The sequence below is a fragment of the Anomaloglossus baeobatrachus genome, chromosome 4 (assembly GCF_048569485.1).
Source record: "Anomaloglossus baeobatrachus isolate aAnoBae1 chromosome 4, aAnoBae1.hap1, whole genome shotgun sequence".
In the NCBI taxonomy this organism is placed as follows: domain Eukaryota; kingdom Metazoa; phylum Chordata; class Amphibia; order Anura; family Aromobatidae; genus Anomaloglossus; species Anomaloglossus baeobatrachus.
In genome coordinates this window covers 308,224,628-308,248,313 of record NC_134356.1, presented here as the reverse complement: position 1 = coordinate 308,248,313, position 23,686 = coordinate 308,224,628, and the positions used below count along the sequence as shown (strand labels likewise).

At 43.0% G+C, this 23,686-nt stretch overlaps 1 protein-coding gene across 1 annotated transcript in view; it reads right to left on the bottom strand.

Moving 5' to 3' along the window:
• The window catches only part of NELL2 (neural EGFL like 2), a 461,689-nt gene that overhangs the window by 182,093 nt on the left and 255,910 nt on the right, over window positions 1-23,686 (bottom strand). The window contains exon 11 of the mRNA XM_075344966.1: window positions 9,726-9,828. Coding sequence (XP_075201081.1) covers window positions 9,726-9,828 — 103 coding nt within the window. The remainder of the gene's footprint in view (window positions 1-9,725; window positions 9,829-23,686) is intronic.

Genomic DNA, 23,686 nt, shown 5'->3' with positions numbered 1-23,686 from the left:
GCGGTTCCGTCACTATTTGGCGGCAGCAAAATTCACCGCATTCACGGACAACAATCCGCTGACTCACCTGAACACGGCCAAGTTGGGCGCGCTGGAGCAGCGGTGGGTAGCCCGGTTAGCCAACTATGATTTCACCATAAAGTACCGAGCTGGTCGTGTCAACATCAATGCAGATGCACTCTCCCGGATGCCCCATTTGTCAGAAGAGGGGTGCGAGGATGACGACCTCGAGGAGATTGAGTTGCCCGCGTTTCACCAGCCGCCTACTGAGAGGGTACAAGTATGTCAGCAAAAGGTGGATCTGGACCCGCGGCCCAGTCAAGAGTGGCAAGACGCCCAGGATCAAGCGCCGGCTGTCCACCTTGTCAAGACCCTGGTGGAACAAGGTGCTATGGGGATAGACCCTGCCACTCCAGCCGAAGCCCAACGCTTGTGGAAAGAACGGAAACGGCTTTACATACACCAAGGGATGCTATACCGTGAGCTGATCAACCCGAAGACCCATGAGAAAATATGCCAGTTAATCATTCCTCAAGCTGATGTCGCTACTGTCCTACAGGCATACCATGATGGTGCTGGCCACTTCAGGTGGAAGAAGCTGGAGATGTTGTTGAGGGAGCGGTTCTATTGGAGTGGGATGCGTGAATCGGTGGAAGCCTGGTGTCGAGAGTGCGGTCCTTGTACGCTGAGAAGAAAGGACGAGCATAGCCAGAGGGCACCGTCACACCCCATAGTCACCCATCAGCCGCTGGAGCTGGTCGCCCTAGACCATGTCAAACTCACCCCTAGCCGAAGTGGGTACACCTACGCATTGACCATGGTAGATCACTACTCAAGATTTATGGTGGTAGTCCCCGTTAAGGACCTGACTGGTCGAACCGCTGCTCGAGCGTTCCAGGCCTATTTTTGCCGACCCCATGGGTACCCCGAGAAGGTGCTGACTGACCAAGGCCCGGCTTTTGAAGCAGAAGTGTTTCACGAATTCTGCCAGTTGTACGGCTGCAAGAAGATCCGGACCACTCCGTACCACGCCCAAACCAACGGCATGTGCGAGAAAATGAACCACTTGGTCCTGGGGCTCCTCAAGACACTACCGCTGGAAGAACGGAACATGTGGCCAGAAAAGTTACCCGACTTGGTCGACATGTACAATAATATCCCGTCCAGCTCGACGAAGTGCACCCCAGCGTATCTGATGAGGGCTCGTCCTGGCCGCCTGCCGGTGGATTTGGAGATGGGGTTAGAGGCCCCGGAAGCACTCCCTTAAACAGCAGAGTGGGAAAGTCGGAGGAGGGCCCAGTATCGACAAATCCAGAAGTATGTGGAGAAAAACCTCAGTCGGAGTCGAGAACAGCAAGAGCACCGGTTCAATCAGAAGGCGCCCGCAGGTCCTTTCCAGCCAGGAGATGTGGTGCTGAAACGGAAGAGAAAAGCCCACAAACTGGATGACCAGTGGGAGCAAGTCCCTTACGTCGTACAACCCACAGAGTGGGACGATGGGAAGACCTACCAGATCAGTCGTGACCAAGGGGGCACCCTGGCCACCGTTTCTCGGGACCATCTAAAAAAATGCCCCCCAGCGTTGAAAGCAGAGGCTGAAGTACCGGTTCTTCCACCAGTGGAAAAGGCGGCAGAGGTAATCCACACTGTGATGGGTGACTTCCCAGCAAACTGGCCTACACAGAACGGCGCGGTGATACTTCCAGTAATACTGTTCCCACAACCCGTGGATGAAGAAGTAGTGGAAGCGGTTAACCGTGAGCCAGAACCAGTGCCAGTGCCCAGGGACGAACCTGTACCCAGTCCCCCTACACCTCCGCCTGCTCCACACCATAGCAGGGAGGAGGAACCGAATGTTCCCTCTACCCCACTGTCTAGCAACACTGACACTGGGCCCCGGAGGTCCACCCGGTCCAACCTAGGTAGACCCCCACTTAGGTACAGGGAGACCGTTCTATGAGTAGAAGGGGTCCGCAAAGTGCAGGAGTGGTTGTAGTTGTTGGTTGTTGAAAAGTTTTGAAAGTTCTGATGATAAGAAAAATGAAAATTACCGAGTACTTAACCTGATTTTGTGTGATTTGCAACCGGCTGGAGCCGGCACCGTTGTCCCCGTGGGGACCGTTTAAAAATGCATGGGAACTATCCATGGACAAGCCCGTGAACTTGCAGGGCAACCACAGACGTTAGTGGCTTGTAAATATATTGGTTACCGTTACCGTTTTCCGCAATGCCGCCTCCGGAGAGGCAGGTTGGAGAGAGGGCCCTGAGCAGAGCAGGCCAGGGCCCAGCCACCAAAGGAACCGGTGGCTACCCTCTGGAGGGAAGGACAGATCCCGCTCGGGTACCGTGTGCTGGACTGTGGGTCAAGGGGTGCTGCCTGGGTTTTAGGGGCAGCATCAGGGCCAGGTTACTTGGGTGGGAGAGAGCGGAAACCGTAACCGTAAACCGTTGCAACGTTAAAAGTAAATGTGCCTCCCGTCTTGGGAAGAGTTATTAAAAATGTTATTCTTGTTTGCTTAACCTTGTTACCCCTTTTTCAGAAAAATAAAACCGGTGTAGGACGGCAGCCCGCGGACGGTCTGCATTTTGCTAAGGGGGAATGTGTCGCCCTGGGCAAGCCAGGGGTCACAGGTCACAACACCACCACACCCCACACTCCAGGTAGGCATATCACAGCTAACCACAAATCCTTGTTGCCTTCCTCCAGAGGCTGATGATTCACACCAGGGGGTGGGCCAGGCGGTTGGCTCCGCCCACCAAGGAGATCACAGCTCTGGAGGCGGGAAGTACCAGGCAGATGAGTCAGGGAGGAGGAAGTGGAAGGAGTGGAGGAGTAGCCCAGGCAGGGCTAAAGTAAACAGCAAGTGGAAAGTGAAGGAAAGAAAAGTGGAAAAGGAGGAGAGCAAGAAGTGGTGACAGAGCAGAGAGTGTGCAAAGCCTGAGGGCCCAGCTTTGTGTAGGGCCAGAACAGCAAGGTCAGCGACGGCGGTGACTGTCTGGAGGGGGACCGTTTGGAAGTTCCTGGAAGGACCCCGTTGGCTGTGTGCCCGGTGGTCTGGAGCAGTGTTCCGAAGGACAGTCAGCACCAGGGCAGGGGCCTCTCGGACCCTGGCAAGGCTAGGAGTCGCCAAATTTGCCGAATCCGTCAGTGAAGGGGACGTAGATCCCCCAACAACCAAGTCCCGATTGAAGGCAACAGCTCAACCTGAAGCAGAGAGACACCGCCACCGCCAAGGCACCAGTTTCTCAGGGCCAGCGCCTGCGGGCAAAGTGTAGAGCTCCTCCGGCCCAGATTGCAGTCGGGGAGCGGGTAACCGGAGGGAATCCACCGCTACCATCAGTCAAACATAGGTGCAAGGAAGAGGGACATCACCGTCACCTACCGGGAGTGCAGGTGCAGCCGTCTGTGGGACCGTCCTACCAGCCGTTTGGTTTACCGTACAAACTGTGTCCGTGTCTCAGGCTGAGTGAGTACCACAGTGCTGCAAGGCACAGCGCTGCCCCCGCGTCCCTGCGCCTACCAGGCCCCGCACCTCACAACCCATCACCGGGCCCCGGGATCACCAACCCCTACCCACGGAGGGGCAACACAACACCTGGCTGCTCCCCTTCACCATCCCCGGGATCCCCGTCCAGAGCAGCGGTGGTGCAATCACCACAACCGTGGGTGGCGTCACGAACTATAACAATCCCCCACACCCAACCAACAATCCCCTTTCACTCACGGGCGAGGAGTGTCGCTCGAGAAACCCTGGGATCCGGCCCACAGCTCGAGCCACCACTGAGCAGCTGCCGGACCCGAGCAGAAGGGGTGAGCGCGGTGTGCTGACACCCTCCTCCCCGCCCGCGACACCCATATAAATAATTAAAAAGAACAAAACAAAATGCAAAAGGGTGACATGTTCCCGTTAAATTACCCTTTTAAAAATTGATATATCTTTAGTGACACAGATTAAAAACCTCAAAGGCCAAAAATAATACGCGCCAGTGGTTAGCCCACATTGAGTGGGGATGCCTATTTTTACTGTTCCAACCTCCGTGGCTTAGGGAAGGGCTACTAAGAATTAGGGCCCTAGAGGGACGGTGTAGATGCTTAGCCCTCCACCACCTATTTTTTGTTTCATTCATTTCTACATGTTTTTTTTTTATTCAAATTCTCTATTGCTTTTTAGGAAACAATACTGCTAAAAATCAGCTTACCAGTTATTATTTCAGCTTACATTGTTACACATGCAGGTACTTTTACTAAATGGGTTTTCCACTGTTAGATAAGTTGACCACAAGTGATTCCTGTAATGTAAAATAACAGACAGATGGTACTCACCCTCTTCCTCTCCTGGACCAGCTCCCTGCTGTTCCAGTCTCAGTGTTTTAGCTGCAACTTTGGTTTCACGAACACAGTGCACATCACTAAAGATGAGCAAACTTTTGTATATTCAGTTCGCTGGCAACAAACGGGCCTAGCTCCACAAGCTTGACCCAAACCCTGGATCAAGTCACTGATTGGCAGTTGGAGTCTCCGTCCACATACCCATAAGCAGAATACTTCCGGGGGAGAATGGGCAGGCGAGCCTTTTCAAACTTTTTTTTTTGGTTGCACACTACATCCAATCACTTTGTTGTTACCCTCAGTGTGCGCCGGAAGTGGCTCGCATTGAACTGAGGACCGAGCGTACCCGAACACAGCTTTGCTCACACGAGATTTGTTCGTACGTACAGCATCCGATCCTCGAACCCGAACCTTGATTTTTAAATTTGGTGTTCAGTTCAAAAATCGAACCTCAGGTTTGCTTATCTCTACACATCACTGCTGCAGCCAATCACTGAGATCTGCAGCTCATGCTCTATACATCACAATAAGAATCCTTTTGAGTACACTTTTCAAAAAGCGGGAAAACCCCTCTAACATCTCTATATTTTTTGGTAACTATCTGTAGATAATGTTGTACACAAGCATAAAAAATATGGGCTACAATCCTTAAAGAGAATCTTCCAGCAAGTCTTAACCACCTAACCTGAGAGCAGCATGATGTGGAGAGAGAAACAATAATATATGCAATGTGTCATTTACTGGGTTGCTTTCTGTAGTTTTGATAAAATCACTATTTTATCAGCAGGAGATTCTCACTAAAGGACTATTAAACCTGCTTCCATGTAGTCCTTGATATTCATAACTCCTCCCTCACTACTGATTGGCAAGTTTCTCTGTACGCTGTGAATAGGCTGCCAATCAGTGGTGTGGGCGAGGTTATACAGAGCTCAGAATTCAGAAAACTGGTAGATCTGAAGCAGAGAAAACAGTGATTTTATCAAAAGCTCAGTAAGCGATGCAACGCTACAGTCAGGATCTCTACCCCTACTACCACTATATCATGCTACTCTCAGATGGGGTAACAAAAACCTCATGACAGATTCTCTTTAAATTAGATTTACAAAATAATTCCTGTGAGCCCTTCTAATTTCAGTACATATAAAGACATCTCACACCCAATATGCAGTATATGTATTATGTGTATTTGTAGGTAGATTTATTATTATTAATTATTATTATTATTATTATATGTCAACCTGATAGTTTTTTAATGAAATATCCCAGATAAATTCTGATCAGGGCTAACATACCTACTAAAACCTGGAAATTGATTGTAATCGCACAAGCAGCATTACATAAAATCATTTTAATAAAGGGAAAAAATTCAAGGTTTCAGTATAAAGAGGTTTCTTCTGTGTTAAAATTCAGCACAAGCCGGCACATGACATAGATGTAGTCTTTTGTATCTATACCATAATATCCCAATCAATAATAAAAGAACATTATATTTCCACTATGATACCGCTATTTGCTGTCCCCAGTAACCATGGCAATAAATGGATCCTGACAAAGACTGTGAGATGCATTTTATTTTATGAGAAGAGAGATATCAGATTACTATTACTGTATAGCATATTGCCCTGCTCTGCACAGGAGAGAGCATGGGATTACTAATCAGTGTACTGCTGAGAGTCCTATATCCATCCATATAGGATCAGCGGCAAACCTGCGGGCAGCTAAAGAATAATGCAATACATGGCGGGATAGTAATCGGATTTTTATGTGTGAATCGCAGATCTATACTACGTGGCTATAACTGCATCAAACAGATATGAGGCATCAGTAGTCGCTAAGAGGCCATTATTTGACCAAAATAGGTTTGAGTTGAGTTCCACCTCGCAATTATCTGGGACGTGAATGAATGCAGTTAGAGTTCCTGCAATTAAAAAACCCAACCGCTCAGCATATTATTATATATGAAGGTCCTTTATTACTTTTTTCAGCACTAATTATATTTTTGTTTGTGTTGGAAAAACCTAATGTCCACAGATGGCATCGCCACTGATTGCTGTATGTTCTCCAGCATGTGTCTGGAGTCCTCATCACTTTGCATCAGTCTGTCCCCTAGTCTATGTACCCACATAGCATAACCACTGGATTCTTCCTTATAGACTCTGCATTTTTTACCCTATAGGTTCCTATGTGGAGCCCAAAAAAAACCCACATGTAAATCCAGCAGTTGTGTTTTTATAAGTACAAAGGGACAGCGTTTCTGCTTCAAATCAGCACCAAACACCACATAAAAAAGGAAAAAGTAGAATTAAAAAATATCTAAGCCTAACAGATAGCTATTGCATATTTTGGTATAAACACATACAGAAAAAAAGCATTGTTTTAGCCCAAGGGAAAATGAACTAATGAATCTAAAGAAGTCCAAGCCCCAAACTCCACGGGAGCTGCTGCCATTACAATGTACCAATATTTCACCTCGGATGATAACAGAAGTGCCGGAGGTCGCAGCCAGCCCAGCTGTAGTATGTGGCTCAGGGTGCTGACTCAGCCATGCACAGGGAGGTCCATCTATATTAGAGACAACATTTCTCACATTTTTGTTCTGTACATTACCACAATGGATTTTGCACAGAACACTTCAGATTCCGTTGAAGTTCAGCCTTTCAGCTTTAATTCAGTGGTTGAACAAAATTATCGCATAAAAATGAGAGGAGCTAAAGCGTTTGTTTTTTTTACAGGTAAAATATATCTAAATTGTTTAAAAGAACTGAAATCCTCAGTGGTTGATACCTTTTAATGGCTATCTGAAAAGATGGTAATAATAGCAAGCTTTCCAGACTACTCAGGTCTATGTGACTTCAGATTTTGTGTTATACCATGCCTGATGAAGAGACCTGGGTAGTCTGGAAAGCTTGCTATTATTACCATCTTTTCAGATAGCCATTAAAAGGTATCAACCACTGAGGACTTCAGTTCTGTTAAACAATTTTTTGTTTTTTTTTACACTCACCCCCTTCATTTCAGAGGCTCAAAAGTAATTGGACAAATTAAATATTTGGAAATAAAATATTAATTTCTAATACTTTGTTGAAAACCCCTTGTTAGCAATAACTGCCTGAAGTCCAGACGCTGTGTTTCCTCCTTTTTAATGCTCTGCTAGTCCTTTACGGCAGTGGTTTTCAGCTGCTGTTTGTGGTCTTTCTATCTGTAGATTTGTCTATAACAAGTGAAATGCGGCTCTATTGGGATGAGATCAGGTCACTGACTCAGCTATTCAAGAATTTTCCACTTCTTTGCTTTATAAAACTTCTGGGTTGCTTTAGCTTTATGTTTTGTCACTGTCCATCTGTATTATCAAACGCCGACCACTTAGTTTGGCTGCATTTGAGCACCAGTGTCTCTGAAAACCCCAGAATTCATCCGACTGCTTCTGTCCTGTATCACATCATCACTAAACACTAGTGATGCAGTGTCACTGGCAGCCATACAAGCCCAGGCCATCACACTTTATTCACCATGTATTACAGATGATATGGTATGCCTTGGATTAGGAGCTGTATCATGCCTTTGCCATACGTTTTTCTTTCCATCATTCTGGTAGAGGTTGATCTTGGTTTCATCTGTCCAAAGAATGTTCTTCAAGAAATGTACTGGGTTTTTTCAAGATTTATTTTTAGCAAAGTCCAATCTAGCCTTCTTATTGTTGAGGCTTATGAGTGACTTGCCCCGTGCAGTGAACCCTCTGTATTTTCCTTCATGCCGTCTTCTCCTTATAGTAGATTTGGATATTGATACTCGTACATCCTGGAAAGTGTTCTTCACTTGGCTGGATGTTATGAAGGGATTTCTCTTCACCATGGTAATTAATCGGCGCTTATTCATCACTGTTGTCTTCCGTGGGCGTCCAGGTCTTTTTGTATTGTTAAGGTCACCAGTGCTTTCTTTCTTTCTCAGGAAAGTATAAACTATAGATTAGAAGTAGAAACTATAGATTTAGTAACTCTTCATATTGTAGAAATTTCTCTGATATTTTTTTCCTGTATTCCCAGATGAAGGATGTCTTGTTTCACCTGCATGTAGAGCTCATTTGACCGAACGTTTACTACACAGTAAATACTTCAAAATGCAAGCACCACACTTCAACTACCAGGCCTTTTATGTTCTTAACTGAGAATGAAATAGCAAATTAATTGTCCACACCGGCCCATGAAACAGTCTGACAGTCAATTGTCCAATTACTTTTGGGCCCTTTAAAACCAGGTTGGCACATGTAAAGGATGTGGATACGATATGTGGATACTCTCAAATGAAAGCTAAAGGGCAGGACTTTATGTCCATTATATAGCTATAAGTTGAATACAGTGGGGGAAAAAAAGTATTTAGTCAGCCACCAATTGCGCAAGTTCTCCCACTTAAATAGATCAGAGAGAGGCCTGTAATTGACATCATAGGTAGACCACAACTGTGAGAGACAAAATGAAAAAACAAATCCAGAAAATCACCTTGTCTCATTTGGCAAGATTTGTTTTTCAAATTATGGTGGAAAATAAGTATTTAATCATCTAAAAACATGCAAAATTTCTGGCTCTCAAATGTATGTAGAGATTCAATGTGATAATGAAATGTAAGAGAACACATGTGCCCGCTATCTCATGTACATAGTTGTTCTTAAGCTCCTGTGGAGTAAAGCTATATATTTTTAAAGAACTGGTGGTCTTAAGGGGGCTTTACACGGTAGCGATATCGGTAATGATATCGCTATCGTGCATACCCGCCCCCATCGTTTGTGCGATACGGGCATATTTGCCACAGCAAGTGGCAAAAATCGTTTGCCGTGGAGAGGTCATCCTAAAACCAAAAATCCTTCACCTCTCATTAGCGATGTTGTTCCTCATTCCTGTGGCAGCACACATCGCTGTGTGTGACACCGCAGGAGCGAGGAACATCTCCTTACCGTCCTCCACCGGCTATGCGGAAGGGAGAAGGTGGGCGGAATGTTTATGTCCCGCTCATCTCCGCCCCTCCACTTCTATTGGCCACCTGCCGTGTGACGTCACTGTGACGCCGCACGACCCGCCCCCTTAGGAAGGAGGCGGGTCGCCGGCCAGAGCGACGTCACAGGGCAGGTAAGTGCGTGTGAAGCTGCCGTAGCGATAGTGTTCGCTACGGCAGCTATCACAAGATATCGCATGTGCGACGGGGGCGGGTACTATCACGCTCGGCATCGCTAGCATCGGCTAGCGATGTCGCAACGTGCAAAGTACCCCTAACTGTTTACATTGCCCCTACTCTGCCAAACTCTACTACCAGGGCCCCAGTTCTCAGTAATGGTTGGATTAAAGTCCAGTGAATGTCCCATAAGTGTTTCTAAGCAGAAAAACGTGTTAGATGTTATGGTTACCTTTGCAGATTTTGCAGCAGCTGTTCTTCAGTACTATTTGCTGCGATTGTGGACAGCTGACCGGCATGCATTCTGAAAAGTCCACACGTTGCATTTTGTTGCTCTGTGAATCAACACACAAGACAATATATATGACACATTATATAATGTAAAGAAAGAACAGCATGCATATCAATGCACATAACAATATACAATATTTATGTGTTTCTTAGTGGCAGTTTCTAGATTGTGAATGTGTTATAGCTATAGCTTTTTATAAATTTCTAAAGCCTGTATGGCATTGTCACAGTTTGACCAGGTGTCTGTTATACAAGAGTTCTCATATTTGTCTTGTTAAAGAGAGTAAAACCAATTCCCAAACTAAAAGAAGCTATAGAAATCAATAAATCATTAAAATAACTTTTATTTCAAGTATCAAAAAATATTAATACATACAATAATAAAATTTCCAAAGGAGTTCCACTTTAATACAACAAGGGACACGAGGGGTTAATAAGAAATATATATTAATTACAAATATAAATAGATTTTAATAAATTATTTAATAATATATATATCCTTGTCAGTGATCGATCTGTTCTGTGATAAATAATTTAGTATGCACACAGTTAATATATATATATATATATATATATATATATATATATATAAACACAAATATTTCTGGTTAGACTCAATTTAATTGTATGAACTAATTAGTTTAAATAAATAAATAGATAGAAAAATATTAAAGGTGTTTATAAATAAATAAATAAACAGCACTACTTGTAGAGTGCTTAGTTTTAATACATATATTCACCAAGTTTATAAAGCAAGTGCAAAAGACACGCCCCCCGAAGAAGAAAAGGCGAAACATATGTTGGGGTGGCGGGACGTGGAGGGAGTTGAAGTGAGTACTGTGCGGGTCTTTATGCCTTCTATATTTGTATGGTGATTACGGCTGGGTCCGTCACTTGTAACAGGGAGTAGCATATACCTCGCACATCGCACTTAATCAGCAATAAGCTTATAACTCTGGGTGATCTAGATACCGCAGTTGCTGTTCTGCTAGAATATATGTATAGTGACCATATAGAACTATTGAGCATGAATATTTCTGGGAATTCCTTAATGATATGAACCATATTAAAAAAGTTTGTTTTTTTTTTGCACTTGCTTTATAAACTTGGTGAATATATGTATTAAAACTAAGCACTCTACAAGTAGTGCTGTTTATTTATTTATTTATAAACACCTTTAATATTTTTCTATCTATTTATTTATTTAAACTAATTAGTTCATACAATTAAATTCAGTCTAACCAGAAATATTTGTGTTTATATATATATATATATTAACTGTGTGCATACTAAATTATTTATCACAGAACAGATCGATCACTGACAAGGATATATATATTATTAAATAATTTATTAAAATCTATTTATATTTGTAATTAATATATATTTCTTATTAACCCCTCGTGTCCCTTGTTGTATTAAAGTGGAACTCCTTTGGAAATTTTATTATTGTATGTATTAATATTTTTTGATATTTGAAATAAAAATTATTTTAATGATTTATTGATTTCTATAGCTTCTTTTGGTTTGGGAATTGGCTTTAACCAAACCACAGTGTTTTGTCACATAAAACTTGGTCACAGCTTTGGTTTTGTCTTGTGATTTTCATCGCATAGTATTGTGCCTACATGCAGTGAATATGATTGCGGTATTTATAAGGCATCAGTCCAATCTGCTACTTTTTATTTGCATTTAAAAGATGACACATATTGAATAATTACTGCCAACAGACGATCAATTGATGAATCACTAATAATAATCCCTTCAAAAGCTAAAAGAAGTAAATAACTGTGTGCAGCAAATACATAGGTAGCTATTAAAATGACATATGGAATTATATAACCTGCAGCATGCTCTTAGTGGGTTGCATGTTTAGGAGTAAACGCAAAATGTAGAATGTAAATTCAGCTTTAGTTGAAGTATTGAAGAATTCTCTCACGTATAAGTCTTAAAGAAGACATTCCAGCATCTTTAGCATGTTATACTGGTATCACCATGGAATAGTGACTGCAGAGCTGAATAACTTTTATACTTTGGTTTCTCATCTCTGTTGTGGAGATATTTGCTTGTAAATTTTAGAATATAAAAATGATAATTTATTAAGAAGAATCCATCTCTGAGGACATGTGTTATTATAAATACATACATTTTTCATCACACATTAGTCTGTATATGTGAAAGAGAATATAGCAGAGCTGAGTGCGATTACAAAACATTTTCATCTTTCATCTCATGGCAGTCAGTACTCCCTCTAACCCCACACTGATTGCCATGAGCTAAAAGATGGAAGTGTTTGTAATGACACTTAGCTCTGCTAAATTCCACACAGTAGGTGCAGAGATTAGGTCTGAGAGAAGGATATTGTCAATACATTTCTCACATACTAAAGGCCCAGTCACACACAACGACTTACTAGCGATCCCGAAAACGATGCGACCTGATAGGGATCGCTGGTAAGTCGCTGGGAGGTCGCTGGTGAGATGTCACACAGTCAGATCTTACCAATCATGCAGGAACGATACAGGTCGCAGTAGCGACCTGTATAACGATCTCAGCCGTCACTGTGACCCTGTCACACAGTGTCAAACACAGCGATGTGTCCTGCCCAGCAAGACATCGCCTTTGAAGAAAATGGCCTGGACCATTCTGCAACGACTAGAGATCTCACAGCACGGGCCTGATCGCTGGTAGATGTCACACATAATGAGATCGCTAACGGGATCGCTACTGCGTCACAGAAACCATGACTCAGCTGCGATCTCGCTAGCGATCTCGTTATGTGTGACGGTACCTTAAGAAAACAGCTCTAAGTTTATCTTATCTGTGTTCTTTTTTTCCTTTGAATCATGCCTTCTGCTTGTGATTTGTTAACCTTATGCAGAGGAAAAGAGTTCACACCTCCAGAGACAATCCTATCTATGGTAATGCCCTCTTGGACTCATCATAAATTATATCCTAAACTTTACAAGCTAATATCTCTACAATGGCTTTATCCCTCAACTGTCTTGTGTGTTCCTTATGTTTTTCATTATGCCATTTGATCTCTAATGTTCTCAAACAAACCTCTGAGGCCTTCACAGAAGAGCTGTAGTTATACTGAGAATAAATTACACAAAGGTGAACTCAATTTGCTAATTAAGTGACTTCTGGAGGCAATATGACAGGATTTTATTAGGAATATCAGACTAAAGGGGGCTGAATACAAAAGCACATCACAATTTTCAGATTTAGATTTTTAAAATACTTAGAAAACCATGTATCATTTCCTTTACACTTCACAAATACTTACTACATTGTGTTGGTATTTCCAATAAAATACATTTAAATTTGTGGGAATAACATAAAAAATATGGAAAGGTTCACAGCGTATGAATACTTTATTTCAAGGCACTGTATATGGTCACCTTTACCCAAGGGCATACATGGAAATAATGGAACTCCATAGTAGAAATTCTAATTGTCCTCCCCTCATAAATAAATAAATTAATTAATACATTAATTAATATTCATCTGGGTCATTTAAGAACATATTTCATAACTTTACAGACCTTATAAAGTTATTTTCCGCCTATTGAAGGCCCTACATTCCCCTTTTATTACATCCATAAAGTATGATGCCAAAAAAACTGCCCCACAAACACTGTATGATACCCCCACAGTGAATTCCTCCACAGTACCCTGCACCCACACAGTATGATGACCCTACTGTACCCCCATCCACTACCCCTGCAAAGTATGGTGACCCCAAGACAGTATGATTCCCAACTGTGACCCACACACAACCCACCATGCAGTATAATGGGCTTACATACAGTATAATGACCCTCACACCTCTTCACACTGTATAATGGCCCCAACAAACCCTCCAAACTGTATAATAGCCCCCACTGCACAGTATGATGACTCCATACAAACCTTCACATTGTATAATTGTTTGCATACAGTATAATAGCCCTCAAATGAACCTCCATAAAGTATAAAGGCTTCTTCATGGCCCTCCAAATAGTATAATGGCCCCCACATAGCCTTCCATATATTACAATTGGCCCCACATAATTTTCCATATAACATTATGCACCAACCATAGTCCTCCATATACGGTAGTATAATGCACTTACGGTTAAAATGCACAACCCATTGTCCTCCATATAGTATAATGAACACCCCATAATCTTCCATATATTATGCACCCACCATAGTCATCCATATAGTATAATGCACCCCACAGTCCTCCATATAGTATAGCGAACACCCCATAATTCTCCATATAATATTATTCACCCCTTATAGTTTTCCATGTAGTACAATATACCTCAAAGTTCTCCATATAGTATAATGAACCTCCATAGTCTTCTATGTATTATAATGCACACATCATAGTTGTCCATATATAATTCACACATAGTCTTCCATACAGTTTAATGCACCCCATAGTCCTCGACATATTATAATGCACCCCATTGTTCTCCATATATTATAGTGCACCCACATAGTCCTCCAAATAGTATAATATACCTCCATAATCCTCCAAATATGCAGAGCCCATAGTCCTCCATATTATATAATGCACCCCATAGTTATCCATATACTATTATAGCCATTGTCCAACAGTGTACTCACTAAATATATACTCAAAAAAATTATATATATATATATATATATATATATATATATATATATATATATAATACCTCTCCTCTTTCACACGCTGCTTCAGTCTCTGCAGTGATGTATGCTCTGCACAACTCGGCAAAGCAGTGGCACAGTAATGACATCATTGCCCTGCACTGAGACATCATGGCGCAAGAACAAAGGGTGAATGACGGAGGAGGAAGAGGACAGCGGAATGCTCCCTCTTTCATAATTGTTTTCAACTGTATTGGAATAAATGCAGATACAATTGAAAATGCGATGTGAGATGTGTGGCCTGGTGCCGTCAGTGGCACTGGGCACCCCTCTGACTCATGGACCCCATAGTGTACTCATGGACCCCATATTTTGTGGCATAAAAAAAAAGGCTTTTTTCTTTTACATCCTCTGCCCCTCCATCAGACAGTCTAATAAATCCGCTGTGTTTTTGGAGGGGGGGGGGGGGGGGCGCACCTCCATTTATTTGTATCTGCGACAACAAATAAACTGCGGGCGACATACTGCATGCAGCACCTGCACTTCCGGGATCAGAGGCACGCGCACGCCAATAGGCTCCCTGCTGTGTGCTGCAGCGTCAAATGCTTCGGACGTTATAGCAAGACACCGTGGAGGAGGAGAAGACCGAAGCCACAGCCAGGAGAGGAGACTCACCGGGGCAGGAGGATGGCGGCGTGCACCAGAGCAGCAGAAGAAGGGCGGCCTACAAAGGAGCAGGAGGAGGGCGGCAGGCACCAGAGCAGGTAAGGGCTCGCAGAGCTGAAGATTCGTAGGAAAGATGTTGGTTTTGCTAATGCAGCAGACTGGGCATGTGGGGGAGGGGTTGACAGACTAATAGGGCAGACTGGACAGGTGAGGTGAGGGGGTGACAGACTAATCAGGCAGACTTGGCATGTGAGGGGAGGGGGTGACAGACTAATGGAGCAGACTGGGCATGTGATGGGAGGGAGGCAGAGTAGTGGAGCAGACTGGGCATGTGAGGGGAGGGGGTGACAGACTAATGGAGCAGACTGGGCATGTGAGGGGAGGGGAGGCAGACTGGGCTTGTGAGGTGAGGGGGTGACAGACTAATGAGGCAGACTGGGCATGTGACAGGAGGAGGTGACAGACTAATGGAGCAGACTGGGCATATGAGGGGAGGGATGACAGACTAATGGAGCAAACTGGGCATGTGAGGGGAGGGGGTGACAGACTAATGAGGCAGACTTAGCATGTGGTGGAGGGGAGGCAGACTAATGAGGCAGACTGGGCATGTAAGGTGAGGCGTGACAGACTAATGGAGCAAACTGGGCATGTGAGGGAAGGGGGTGACAGACTAATGGAGCAGTCTAGTCATGTGAGGGGAGGGGGGTGACAGACTAATGAGGCAAAACAAGAATGCCACGGAGACACCATCACATGTTTCTCAACGCTGGCAGGAAACTAGCCAGGTCTTTCACTGGGAAGGAACAACCACGGGAAGGGCAGTCTCCAGTCAAGGAGACCACCTATGCCAAACATGGTATCCATCCACAGACAGCTGTTTCAGGGTAGTTGCCCCTCATCAGTGTGGAGTAGGAAACTGGCTAGTGGGAGCAATGCCTAGTAGAAGACTACATAGGTAAGGATGGTTGACCTTGGGGAGATCAACATCCAACACTGCGGAGACACCATCACGTGTTTCTCAACGCAGTGACACTAGAACAAGGCCCCCTGGGAAAATATTCAAAACAAGAATGCCGCGGAGACACCATCACATGTTTCTCAACACTGGCAGGAAACTAGGGCAGACTGGGCATGGGGGGGAGGGGGAGACAGACTAATGCGGCAGACTGGGCATGTGAGGGGAGGGGGTGATAGACTAATGAGGCAGACTGGGCATGTGAGGGGATGAGGAGACAGACTAATGAGGCAGATTGTGTGGGTGGGGGGAGACTAATGCTATAGACCTGGAATTAGGGGGTCTATGATTCTAGACAGGGGTTAGGGGGGCTAATTGAATAACTAGTGTTTAGGCTAGCTATTAGTGTAATTTTAGAGTTAGGGAGCCTATTAAAGAAGATGGAGTTTAGGGGGCTATTGCTGTAGAAGGTGGGTTTAGGGGGTCTATTGCTGTAGACAGGGGGGTTTAGGGGGCTTGCAGAGTGAGGGATAGTGCAAGGGACAAAATTGCTGAGGAAAAGTGTAAGGACTCCGTATGTTGGGGGTTTAGTATGGAGTGGGGCAGTGTGAAGACTCAGTATGGAATGGGCGCTGCATGGGTGGGTTCAGTGTGGAGGGGACTCAGTATGAAAAGTGGGATAGTGTGTGGGGACCCTCAGCATTAGGCATGAGGTAGCGTGGTGGTCTCAGTATGATGAGTGGGGCAGCATGGAGGTCTCATTATGAAAAAGGGGCAGGCAGCATTGGGAGCTCATTATGGAGATGGGGCAGCATGGGAGGTTCAGTATGGAGAGGGGCAGCATGAGTGCTCAGTATGGAGAGGGGCAGCATGAAGTGAGAAGAGTGTGCAGATCATAGTTCATAATAGAGGAAGGTGTAGTGGGTATAATTTATAAGGGCCGCGGACATAGTATATAAGGGGGAACAGTGGCGTTTTAGTTTATTAGGAGACAGTGTGATGGTCATAGTACACAAGGGCGGATGGTGTGGCAGTCATAGTATATAAGTTAGGACAGTGTGGTGGGAATATTTTATAAGAGAGGAGAGCGTGGAGGCCATGTACGTGAAGAAGCACAGTGTGGAGTAATATTTTTTTACAGGGAGCACAGTGAGGAGCAATTATTTTATTCAGATGCACAGCATTAGTTGTTGTTTTATTCAGGAACATTATAATGACAATGTTATTCAGGGCACCATATTGAGATGTGCTGCAGAATACGGAAGTCTGAGAAGAGGGAAGTCTGCAGAGACGAGCTGTGAATGTGACGTCATTATGGAGTCAGGCACATCAGAAACCAGCGATCGGAGAGTGAATTATCACAGACATTACACTGCACTAACATTTACACAGGTTTAGGGGAGAAAATGACCTGTGTGTCACTCTGTGTGACTGTGGATTTGTGAATCCTCACAGTGCCCTCACTGTGCGCTACGAGGATTCTCCAGTTTTTTGGGGGTTTTTTTGTAGTCTATTGAACTCAGTACAAATAGGGTGTGGCTCCCTTTTCAGTGAACCGGGCATTTCATCTAGTGCTTCCCATGGCTGTGTGTCCACTTGGGACCCAGACACTCTTTGCCCTTATTTAGATTGATGTCTGTTGACACATGGTGAGGTTTAATATTAGAGAGTGTAGATAGTGTCCCAATTGGGTACGCCTTGTCGTGGTGGGATGGCTTTACGCTTTTTTGATCAAAATAGTGTTTACTAAGTCCCCTATGGTCATTTATATGCATTATGCTTTTATTTTAGGTATATTAGGGTATATGTTTATATTATTTTCTTTTTTTAAGGATTCTCTGGTGTCTGCGCCGGGAACCGAAATCAAGTATACGATATGCAGACTCCCAGCTAGAACCCGTCTAGGGGGTGCAGACTCACTCAATACAAGTGCATTAAGTGAGGCTGCACTCACTAGTTCTGACTGGAGTCTGCAAATCGCATACCTGATCACCATGAGTGCGCTGGGAGAATTCACAAGTCTGCAGTCATAGAATGACACATAGAGAAACTGCAGACTTGTTGTTTTAGACTGGAGAACCCCTTTAAGCTAAGCTAGGGGAATCGTCCCATATATAAATGTTTGTTTGTAAACAGAAAAACCATTTCACCTGTCAAACGAATATTTTTGCTTGTGCATCGGGTGATCTGACAGCCGGTTTAGATAGATCAGTAATCGGTTTCTGATTATTGGCAGCATTTTAAATGAGTAACTAAACTTTTGGGAGAATTTTTTGTTTTATGCCCAATAATTCTGAGCAGATTGGTGGGGATACTGGTCCGGAGATCCCCAACCACAGCTTTAAAGTTCATTTAGAAGCGCATGCACAGCACAGAGCAGATCCTGTAGAAAGTCATAGTCCTGTCACCTAAGCTGTGCACTTCTAAGAGGTCTTTTGAGCAATCAGTGGGGGTCTCAGGATCCAGACCCACACCAATTAATGGATCTAAAATATAGACGATATCTCACAAAAGTTAAGGCATTTTTTTTTAAATGTTTAATAGTGCTACTTCCTGCACCATCAGTACTGTGGTTCCTGTATGGTCTGCAGTCTGATGATGGCTGGTAACAACTCCTGGTATCTCCTTACCATTGTTAAAGACATACTAGGAGCTACAGTGTCATGCCAGACAATATATGTTGGGCTGGCTTTGGTTCTGTTGATGTATTCTTAAATTCAGGTTGGTTCTTGTGATGTAGTTGTTATTTTAGCTTGGCTCTGGTGATGTTATCATGTTCATATGGTGGTTCTGGTGATGTAGCAGTGTGCATATGGTGGTTCTTGTGATGTAACTGTGAACCGAGGTTGGTTCTGGTAATGTTATTGTGATTTGAGGTTGTTTCTGGTGATGTAGATGTAGCAATAATATTTAATTTTAGACTTAATAGTAGATAGGGTTAGTGTGCCAGACTAAATATATATCTACCACAATGAGTCCATACGTCTGAAAAACTAAAGCCTCAATACAGTATAGACAGGTGTCCCATCATTCAGCTGTCTCCCTGACTCCCTCATACACTATAGACAGGTGTCCAATCATACGGATGGCAGTTGTCTCCCTGACTCTCCCATACACTATAGACAGGTGTCCCATCATACGGCTGGCTCCCTGAGTCTCCCATACACAGCAGCGCTCACTTTGTTGACAGCTCTTGTGTTCTCGATGAGACAGACACTACTAGACATCTCTGGCGGTGGCTGATCTCTTAGAGAAAAATAGATCACAGTCCGAAATTGGATATGCTGAGTCCTCATCTCCCTGACAATCAGACTGTCGGCCAATCCTGTCTATCTCTGGGTTTTGCCAACTGTAGTCTGTGTACTAGTGCCTTAACTATTATATAAAGGGAATTTAAACTGTTAGGGTGTGTGCACACCATGGCTTTTACACATCTGAAAATACTTTGAGTTTTTCAGGCGGAGGACAAGTAAGGAAACCATGCCATGTTTTTTTTTTAATTGAAATTTTATTATGTACTAGTCAGCAACTTCCTGACTATAGCAGCCCAAAAAATGGTTTGGTTGCCTGTTTTAACCACTTGGTGTCTTTGAAAACCTGAAGCTGTTGAAAACAGCTAAAAAAAATCCTAAATGTATGTTCAGCAAGTGCTGATCTTCATTCTTTTGGCATTTTACCACTTTTTCAAGTGTTTTATAGAGTATATCCACATTAAACAGATGTTGTGTGCACACACGCATAGTTTTATGCTGTCAGTAAGGGGCGCAACCACAGCATGAAGGCCAAATATGGCCCTGCCCATAGGGGCCACTTAGAATGCTGCCATTGATTGTATGCCACTACCTTTACTTTTATATGCCCTACACGTGTCAGATTTGATGTAAAGACAGCCGAATATGACAGATATCAGTCATTAAATTGCTTTGAAAATCATATAACAATCTCCCCTGCCGTAGTAACACAGGACAGTTAGCACACATTTTAGGAACATATATATATTACTTTATATTTTGTGCTTCATGAAATAAATTCTTCATGTATTTCTATTTAGATATCATTAGGTAATGTTTTAAAAACATCAATATTTCTTTCTGATTTTATCTAATCTAAATAGTTAACTATAGTAATATGCTACCTCCCCATTTCAGATTTAATAATGCAGCACTGAAACGCGCTATTGTCATCTAGAAATGAAGAGGTTTAGGAAATGAAAATGGAGACATTATAACCAAATCGCCATTGTTGGACAGCAATGATTAAGAAATCTTTACTGACAACGTAGCTTGCAATCATCTTAAAGTGTTTATCATGTTTGTTACAGTGCATGCAGATGTATTTGTGTGCTTTTATACCAGCATATGGGGCTGCCAACTGGGATTTGCTATTGCCATTAGATAAATGAAAAAAAAAATAAAAAACCCACTTCATCTGCTTGTAAAAATTGAATGTACTTTCGAATAAATTACTCCTCCATCTGTATTTTCCTGCATTAGTGGATTTAAACCCAGATTCGGGGATTGTATTATAGTCATTTAGCACACAGCTTTCTTGTGTCAACTGTTTAAACATGAACATTAGATGATGACTGAATGGCTTTACATTTTGCGTTCATGTGAAAAACCTTTGTTTAAAGAACAGAAATTCTCTGTTCTTCATGTGCGTCACATTTTTCTTTTTTTAAGAAAGGACTTGGGCATGAAACAAAGGCACAGAATGTATTCATACAAGCACTACAATGGCAATTACTTCAGCAGATGCTGTGTGGGTAAAAAGAAACAAAGAAATGATACACATCTATAAAAACATTCTAATCATAATACTACACTTATGGTACTGCACTAAAGGAGACCCAATCTATTACATTATATTAAAAAAAAAAATCCAATACACAAAAGGTGACTAAGAGAAGCCTAAGAATGCCAGCCTAGAGCTAGCGGCCACCATTTTAGGATAACATGTGCACCTGACTCTATTACAGCTTTTTATTATTGTAAGCTTTTTTTTATTATTATTATTATTATTAGTTACAAAAACCCACTACTTATATCTTCATTATTCTACATATTAATTTAGAATAAATTCTCCAGTATTCCTCTCTCCATGGTATGATAACTGCCAGAAATTACGCGTAAAAGAGTTGACTAGTGGATTTTACTTGATCTTTTAATTTAACACTAAACCCCCAACTGCACACAGAATTGACTTATATGCAGCTATTATTCGACAGCACATAGATTTTATGGTGCTGAAAAAGAAGAACCTAAAGAACATGTTTCAAAGAAGTAAAGTTTTAAGCTAATATAACTGGTAACTTTTACATCTAAACCATGGTATCTGGCCCTTGTACCTCAAACTTTAACCAAACAATCAATAAATAAGCCACCAGTGTGCTGTTTAAAGGGAACCTTTCATCTGATCCACAGTGTCCAAATCATTGCTAGCATGAATAGGAGCATGTACCATTATATCCAGGTATATTGTTCTATGAAATCCTCAGCCAGATCCTAATTCACTCTGTTCTTGGGTTGGGCAGCATGAATCAGAGTCTTCACCATTATAATGTTCTATGACATGCTCAGCCAGACCCTAATTCATTCTGCGCTTCAGTTGGGCAGCATGAATCTGAGCCTTCACCATTGTATCCAGGTATATTGTTCTACAAAATGCTCAGCCAGGCCCTAATTCATGCTGCTCTTGGGTTTGGCAGAATGAATCGGAACATTCACCATTATATCTAGGTATAATGTTCTATGCTCACCCAGACCCTAATTCATTCTGCTCTTGAGTTCAGCAGCATGAATCGGAGCATGCACCATTGTATCCAGGTATATTGTTCTATGAAATGCTCAGCCATAAAATAATTAATTGTGCTCTTGGGTTGGCCAGCATGAATCTGAACCTTCACCATTGTATCCAGGTAAATTGTTCTATGAAATGCTCATCCAGGCCCTTAATCATTGTGCTCTTGGGTTGGGCAGCATGAATCAAATGATAGGTTCCAATTACACTGTAGAGCCGTGGAGCACTGCATATTTATACTTTTTTATTTGTCTTATTGGTTTATCCTTCAGATTAGTTTTAAGGATAGCTTTATGAACTGTTACAAGTTTTACCTATTTGATACCTTTTCTGACCTGCCACAAATAAACTGTGATCAACTGACATCACTCAGGTTAGCCGTGGTCACAGCAAAAAGGCTCCCACGGTCCTCCTTCTGCTATGACTGCAACTAACCTGATTGATGTCACTGCTGATCGCAGCTCATTCTCTGCCTGCAGTTACAGCGTGCGGACATGTTTCATGATTGCACGCTGTGACTCAGTTGTAGCAGAGCTGAATTGTGTGGATTAGGTCGGACCTACAGGGATGTTTTGGGGGTTAATAAAGTGGTGAAAGAGGGTGATTTTTTTTGTATTTTACTTCAAACTAGCTGTTGTACCTGGTGTTGCCCGTGATAGTACCTAAGTGTCTCTTTGCCTCTCTAAAGGCCCCGTTACATGCTACAATTTATCTGACGATATGTTGTCGGGGTCACGGTTTCCGTGACGCACTTCCGTCATCATTAGCGACATCGATGTGTGTGACACCTACGTGCGACTCCGAACGATTGCAAATAGGTTGAAAATCGTTGATCGTTGACACGTCGTTCAGTTTCAAAATATTGTTCGTCGTTGGAACACAGCAGACATATTGCTACATTTGACACCCTGCCAACGACGAACAACATCCACATGACCGCTTTGGTCAAACAATATATCGCAAAACGATGTTGCTTCGTTTGTGAGATGTGTATGTGTGACCGCTACTAAATGACCTATGTGCGATCTCGGCATATCATAACTACGATCTGGGTGTGTCACATCGCTAACGAGATTGTCAGATAAATCGTAGCGTGTAATGGGGCCTTAACTCTTCCTCTCTTCCACTATCTCACCCTCCCTCTCTGTCTGTCTCCCTCTCTGACTGTCTGTCTCCCTCTCTCTCTGACTGCCTCCCTTTCTGTCTACTTCTCTGTTTATCTACTTTTCTGTGTGTCTGTGTCTTTGTGTGTGTTTCTGTCTGTCTGTGTGTCTTTGTGTCTCTGTGTGTCTTTGTCTCTCTGTGTGTCTCTGTCTCTATGGATGAGTACTATATTGAAAAAGCCTATCTGTATATGTAGCATTAACTATTGGGTCATGATATATATATATATATATATATATTATATATATATATTTTTTAATTATAATCTTTTCAGATAAAATTTGTTGCCAAAAGTCTACAGACTGGTATAGTATGAGATTAGCAATCTGAATTGAGGATTAAGTTTTTCCATAATTGTAATGGAGGGCCGCAAATCATCTAGGCAAGAGGCCCCTGACTGATGGCTGATCTAGGTTATAGTGCTCAGCCCTACCTTGTGGGTTCTGTGTGTTAGGGGTTAATTTGGGATATTGTGGTCGTGCCATTGGTGGAGGCGTACTGTATTGTTGGTGCCTCCTTCAGCTGATCCTGAAGCCTGGGCTAGGCCTCTTCCCCCTTCCTGTCTTATGTTAATGACCCCTCTGAAATTCCACTTTTGTGCTGATGATTTGCCCCACAAGTTTATAGGGCGACCCCTTTGGCAGTGTAGCCTCTTTTCTGGTGTCGACTGTCTGAGCTTCCCACCCTCCCTC